This window comes from Cariama cristata, unplaced genomic scaffold (assembly GCF_000690535.1).
Source record: "Cariama cristata isolate BGI_N322 unplaced genomic scaffold, ASM69053v1 scaffold12015, whole genome shotgun sequence".
In the NCBI taxonomy this organism is placed as follows: domain Eukaryota; kingdom Metazoa; phylum Chordata; class Aves; order Cariamiformes; family Cariamidae; genus Cariama; species Cariama cristata.
In genome coordinates, this window is record NW_009617002.1 from 35,199 (window position 1) to 42,407 (window position 7,209).

The 7,209-nt window shown below is 38.4% G+C and overlaps 1 protein-coding gene across 1 annotated transcript in view; it reads right to left on the reverse strand.

Annotated features, from left to right (window-relative positions):
* The window catches only part of KDM5B (lysine (K)-specific demethylase 5B), a 49,593-nt gene that overhangs the window by 26,637 nt on the left and 15,747 nt on the right, over positions 1–7,209 (reverse strand). Inside the window, exons 6-11 of the mRNA XM_009700372.1 lie at positions 6,710–6,803; positions 4,929–5,032; positions 3,378–3,536; positions 2,690–2,809; positions 2,043–2,201; positions 1,421–1,602 (exon numbers count right to left, since the gene is read on the reverse strand). Coding sequence (XP_009698674.1) covers positions 1,421–1,602; positions 2,043–2,201; positions 2,690–2,809; positions 3,378–3,536; positions 4,929–5,032; positions 6,710–6,803 — 818 coding nt within the window. The remainder of the gene's footprint in view (positions 1–1,420; positions 1,603–2,042; positions 2,202–2,689; positions 2,810–3,377; positions 3,537–4,928; positions 5,033–6,709; positions 6,804–7,209) is intronic.

Consider the following 7,209-nt stretch of genomic DNA (forward strand, 5'->3'; position numbering starts at 1 on the left):
GGAAGGTCTGCTGCTGTGGCCTGGTTCACTTGGGACTATCCGCTCAAAATACTATACCAGGATACAAGCTCCTTCAAGGTACATGGAAACACTGAAGATGGACATGCTATCCCCAGTATTTCGTAAGAACTAGTCCTGCCTTCTGAAGTCTTCTCAGAGTTTGGAGCATTGTCTCTTCAGCAGCAGGTCATTAAGATTGACTCCTCTGGCCAAGAACAGTATTAACCTCAACTACACATTGCTCTCAAATAGGCTAAAAACCCGACTTAAACCTCTAAGTTGAAGGCAAATACAGAAGAATATCTGCAAATCAAAAGATATCAAGGACTTTCATGCTGGAGAAGAACTAAATTAAAAGCAGGTGTGGCAACTTTCACATGTGCCTGTGAACATATGTACATGTGCATGCACATATGAATGTATGCACTTACACATCTTTCTGGCCTTGACTGCAACCACTAATGCAATTCAGGACAAATTATGGAGGACATAATGCCATTCTAATAGTAGTGAGGGAAACTCCCCTAGAGGAAATGAAGTTTCTACTGCAAACAAAAAACCTCCTCTCCTTCCCACAGTTTTCAGCCTGACTAAAGACTCAGACCCAAAAAAAAGGCAACAAGTGACAAGGAAGATAATTTTCACAATGTAATCCTGATCGCTCATTTACTTAGCCTCACTCAAACATTTGTTTTATTAATGTCAAGTACTAAGAAAATAAGCAAATTAAGTCACTGACTACTTGGACTGTGCTACAGCAGCAGCTATTTCAAGGAGCAGCAACTGAATAACCAACCAAAAAAGATGACTTACTGAATAGTACCTAGGATGTGGTTTTACCATTCTGCTGGAATACTTATGTGAACAAGGAAAAGGAAAGAGCTTGACAGGCTTCAGGAAGAGTGACAAGAATAATTCAAACTCTAGAAAAGCCGTTTTAAGGTGAGAAATTTAAGAACATCAATGTATTTTGAATATCAAAGAGATGGCAAAGATCTGTCCTGATTACGGCTGACAAGTGTTCGCTTGATGAGACGATGTATGATAGAATGATCTATCTAACAGACAAAAAATATGCTGGATCCTAAGATTGTTAGTTGAAGCTAGATGATTTTTTAAAAAAAAAAAAAAACTTGCATGGTTTTTAGTTTTACATTGAGCATCAAAAAACATTTGATGGAGTATCTGCTGTATCTTTCATGGATTTTTTAAAACTGGGAATGGATGTCTCTTTCCAAAATATGACCTCTTGTCCAAAAGCAAGTCAACGCAGGAATCACACTGTGTCAAATTTAACTCTGCTGCTACAGGATTGCAAGGGTTATTCTGGCCTGAACTCTATCAATCTGGTTTTAGTCCACTAATGAAGAAGGGGAAGGGGGAATGTGCTTCTCAGGCTGAGTTAATTCCCCAAACTCACCAATGCAGATAGTTAATCGAATAGCTCCAGTGGTCTTCTATATGCCAACAAAATGAAGAAAAGCACATTCCTACATATAGCCAGGGTAATTTCATTCCACATATGTCTGCAGTGATGTGAGCAAGAACAGACTGCTCCATCACAGGCATGTTGTTTAAATTCCAGCCACTATCAAGGTATTCCTGAAAATAGAATAGAACAGGTCACAGGTTTATACAACATGAAGTAAAAAAACCCAAGAAGGTAAAACTGCCAGAAGTGCCACAGAAGAAAAGCATCTTTCCCAACTGAAAAAATATAAGCAACAGGTCAATGAATCAAAGAACAAAATCTCCATTGTCTTTGCTCCTTTCACAAATCTTATCTGACCTGCTTTGTTAAAATGAGACTTTTTTTTTCAGTTGAGAAGTTATTAACTTCTAGGATAAACCTGTGGCTTTTAAAGTCTGACCACAGCAAACTGTATTTATTCAAAACCCTGATGTAATTCTCCTCTTCAAATACTGTGCTAGATACACAAAACAAAGACTTTGCAAACCAGTTCCATTATTGTGCTTTGAACCAAAGCGACTTACTTAATAACTGCAATACAAACATACACTGTGAACTAACAAAGACCTACCTCTTCCTCTGGTCTCACTTTAAATTTCCCACCCCTAACTGGGAAGCCACTGCCAAATTCCTTTGAAGCAATATCAGCTCCATATTCTACTGTCACATCCTCTTCAATGGTACTAACAAGTCTCCAGAATTCTTTTTCAACCAGCTCAGTGGGGACCATCTAGGTATGAGAAGAAGGAAAACAAGGATTATATACTGAGGAATCAGTACATATTAAAAAAAAAAAAAGTACATAAAAGCTATCTCAAGGAGGAACCTCCATTAGCTTGAAGCATTTCCCCATTTCAAAATCATTTCAACAAGGGGAAAAAAAAAAGCAGCAGAAATGCAATTCCACCTAGGACATGCTGCTGCTTTGTTCTCTCAGGAATGAGTGAGTTAGAGAATAGTCTCTTCCTTACAGAAACTTCTTCAAAAGTGTGTGTGGAGGGAACCCAAACAAACAAAAAACCCAACGAGAAGCCGGTGGAATACGAAGCCATGACACCACCAAGAACAAGGATTCACTGATGTAAATGAGAACCTCTGATTTGGGATTTCACCCGATTCAAAAACCTGAATCACTCCCCCCCCCCCAAGTTATATATTTTAACTAAGCACAAAAAATTAAATCCACATTATGGCATCAGCATAAATACATGAACATACATGTACTGGCATGTTAAAATAGTCTGACTTGAATGCATCCGCCATTTCTCCAAACGTGCGAAGGGTATAGTCTCTTGATGCTTGTTCAAAACCAAATGCTTCTTGAGGTTTATTACACTCCTGCAATTTGAAAAATAATTATTTCTATGATGTATAAGACAATCTGTGCTCAGATTTTACACAAATGGGCTACTATTACAGCATCTGATAGGTAAGAAGGCAGGACACCTGCCTGAAATGATTGCCCCAAGTCACACAGAGTCAGAAGAAACTACTCTGCTTAATACACCAAATCACAGTATTTATTTATTTATAAATCTGCATAAGCATTAATGAAGTAATATGTCTAATTTCTCCTTCCTCTACTAGAGCTAAGCAAAAAAAAGATGCATAGACTTCCACACTGAAGCACCCAGTGAGATTCCAATTTTAAATACAGAGCAAAGGTGCCAATTAAAATCCAACGTATTCTTTAAAGGCACATCAATTTTTGGCTCCAAAATATTAAGTGATAGCTTTCCAATATGAAGCATGCCCAGTCTTCATTTTAGCTTTACGCTCTATCACCTTGTTTGCACAACCTTAAGTAATAACAGATTGTGTTTTCAATCCCTAGGATCAAGTTTTAAAAAAACCCCATAAAATGAAAAATAACCTTCATCCTAACTTTTATGATTCGTCGGATTACCTGAGCCAAACACTGGGGACACCTCCAGTCCCCTTTGGGAACATCATGAAGGGGTGGAATTAAACAAAAAGTATGGTAACTGTCATCACAGCCATCACACAACAGGAGACGGTCCTCATCGTTACCACTGCCACATAAGAGACATACATACAAATCCACCTGTAACAAAAAATTGCCAGAGTGGGAATATGAGCTCTTAAGGTAACTCATGGTGAAAGAGCAGTTTGGTAACTCAGTCATCTGTGACATTTGCCAAAACTTATTTTTACTTTATGTCTGAAATGGAAGTGAGACAAGCAAACACAAAATATTTATGTAAAAGTTTAAATAGCCCCCCTCTGTAATTTAAGGAAGGACCACAAGAGTTGCGAGCCCTTCCATGTATTCCCCGCCCCCCCAAATGACAGAAGACTTGAATCAGTGACCAGGATAGTTTAAATCAGCAGAACTGTGGGTTCGGCAGGTATAATGTAACACCTGTTGGTGGCTCACAAATCCTTTGTTTTGTTGCTCTCACTTGCAGCATGTGTGCACAGATCCTTCATGCTCCTCTGAGACCAACTGTTTGGAGCCTCAGAAGAGAGAAAGGGCTGCCTTTTGATGGAAATGTTCCTCTTTTTCCCCTGAGACACTGGCCAAGACATTCATTTTAATTTGGAAAGGCACCAGTTTCCCAACAGAGCTTTGCGCTTTTGGGCTGCTGAAGAACTGTTCAAGTCTGATGGAGCTACCAAGCCCTAAGGAAAAGGTGCAGGGACTCCAAACATGGGAAGGGCTGTCTGCTGCCTATCCTACACCACACTTTCATTAGCAACAGGTTGGAAGGCTCTTCTCAAATACAGAACAGAGCTGTGGCGACAAGCAGAGCCTGTTGTCTTATGTTGTTAAAAAAAAAAAAAAGCAGCAGTATCTCCTGCTCCTCCCAGCAAGCCTTTTTTTTTGTTTGGTGAGTCAAGGTATCAAACTTCTAGTGTTTGCACATTTCATTTTCAGGTATCTAGCTACAGGTGTGGATTAAACAAAGCACATTTCTGGTTTTAGGAAGGACCCAAATAGTGGCATGGACAGAAAGAATCTCACTATCATCTTCTCAAAAGTGAGACAAACTACCATTGCTTTCACTTTGGGATTTTTTTTTGAGGGGGGGGCGATGGTGTGTGGATAGCTGGAGCAGGAAGAGGGTTGTTTTATTTGAGGTTAACGAGCAATGGGGAGAGAGATCAGTTCACAGAAGAACCACTTCTATTTGGACTCTTCTTTCAAAATGCTTATTCTGAGACTGTACCGTAGAGACAGAAAACAAGTTACTTTAGTTATAGATAGTGAAACTTAACTATGCTGTTATTTTCAACTTTGCAACAGCATGAAGCTTTCTGAGTATGTATATTCCAGCAGGCACAGATACTGCTTTGTTTCAACCACAGGGCTACATGAAGAATACAAAAGAGCCCTTAATGCGATACAAATGACATGAGTTTTACTACATACCCAGGAGAAGCCCAGAAACACCTGCAATCAATATGAAGCAGCAGAAAGGCAGGGTGTACTCACAGCATTAGTGGGTTTTTTAGATCGAACTTTGGATTTGTCTTTCTCTGGCTCCCTGATGTGTTCTCTCTTCCGAGGAAGTTTCACTGTGCTATGTATTTCCTTCTCTGGAAGGGAAAAAAAAAGTGAGGGTATTACAAAATGTTTTAATGCTTAGCATTACTTGTTATTATTTATTTTATTTGTTATTACTTGTTAGACTGCATCATTCCAAGTTATTTGCTGAATTACTTGTTATCCCATACACACAGTTGTTTCAGTTAGCTTAAGGCAAGATTTGAACACCTGCAATGCCTACAGAAGCCGGTATTATCAGAAAAATCAAGCACGCCATCACGACCTAGCAATGACTATCACAGCACACATTTTTTGAGTGGGTATTTTTAAATCCCATTTAAATTAATTTATATTAAATTATGAGTATCTTCACAAGTGAAGATTTTGTTTCCATGTGGTGTTAACAAATGTGGTTGAATTACTTCATCAATTTTACAGTAGTATGTCACATGGAGACAGGAAACAACACTACAGCTTCCTACAACGATCTTCACACTTCAGCTTCTCGTAGTGGTAGCTTTCATGAAAACATATCGTCAAAGATGAGCATGCAGCAGAAGCAGCCTGACAAATAAGCAGTCCCTCTACATTCTTAACACTCCTACCTAAATTTGGGCATGCCTCTACTCAAGTCTTCATTCCTGACATTATAAAAAACAAACAAAAAACCCCCCACACCCCCAAATCCATACAAGAGTGTGTGCAGAATCCCAGGGCTCTGGTGCTGAAGACAAAGGGGCAAGAAAGTTCTTAGCTAAAGTTACAAGTGACCTAGAGACCTATACACTTGGACGAGACAATCCAAAGCATTTCTTGGAGCCCTAGAGCTAACAAAGATATTAAAGAAAAGAATGTCTACAGCTATCAGAAAATTAAGCATTAAAAAAACTGTCTAGAGCTTTTTCCTTCTGCTCCTCAGAGGAGAAAAGAAAAAAGGTTAATGCCTAGAGACACTCCTTAAAGAAAAAATTTATCAAACTAAAACAGATCACAATCTACACAAATTCTCGGGGGAAAAAAAAAAAAATTATTTTGAACGAACAAAGGAGACTGACAAACTGCTTAGTTAATTCCAATTATTAAGTCGTCGTAAATGGTTCCTACATTTGCTTTGCCAAATTATTTGTCAATAAGCTTATGTGATGGCATTAAGTATTTCTTCTCAGTCTGAAATTACTATTTCTTAAGGACAGATAACAACAGACTTAGGACTATTATTAGAAGCAATTTTAAAATCCTGTTACGGGAACTCCATTGTTAAGTTCACAACATACTACCTTTTGCCTTCATGAGCTTCATTTCCTGATTTCAAATTCAAATTCTCTCCTAGAAGTGTCTGAAATCTGATATATTCTTAAAAGTTTCCTCTATTTAAAGCTAGAGGATTAATGTTAGCTATTTAAAATACAAAATGGAAATATGGCTCAATTCTCATTTCTGATTGCCCCATAAAGACACCGAAGTTTAAAAAAGTAGAATTTTTTTTTCCAACTGAAAATATCTTCTCCAAGAAAACTCAACCACTTAAAAAGCAAAGAGATTTCAAAGCCATAAAAGAAGTTTTACAATAAATTCCAATTTAAAAACAAAGTTAACAGAAGTATTTTCTTAAATTACTTCGAATTGTTCCAACTGCTGAATTTAACTCCGGTCTTAAAGCGAATTTGCACAAAGTAACAGCAATCACATTCACATTTTGTTTCACTCACTCCCCACTTGCCACTCACCAGTTTCAGACTTTGGAGGTCCACATCCCATTCTACGTCTCAGGTTGTGAGTTCTGGCTTCTGGAGGGTCGGATTCAGTTTTAATATTGGTTGCCTTAAAAAAGGAAAGAAAAAAAATATCAGTAATATCCTTAGGTGAAACAATTTGGTTTTACATTTGTATTTGGGAAAATGTTTGCTGCCATCTAAACTCACGGCTGCTTGCCCAAATACAGACCGATGATTTTGGAATATACAGCTGGCCACTGCAGGCAATGCTGCAGGAAAGGCTCAGTACCCAAAGAGATCCAACCTGCACTCAACTGCTCTCGCCCTTCCCAGCTGCTTTGGCTCTGAAGAAGGCAAAAAGTCCAACACTCACAAGTCCTAACAAGAAAGTTGCCTATTAAGATCTAAATAATTCTCTGCAAGTCTCTACAGTTGAGTAACTTTGGTGGCAGATCCTGCAAGGTTTTAAAACACACATTTCAATACTCAAGAGCTGAGAAAAGAACGGGGGG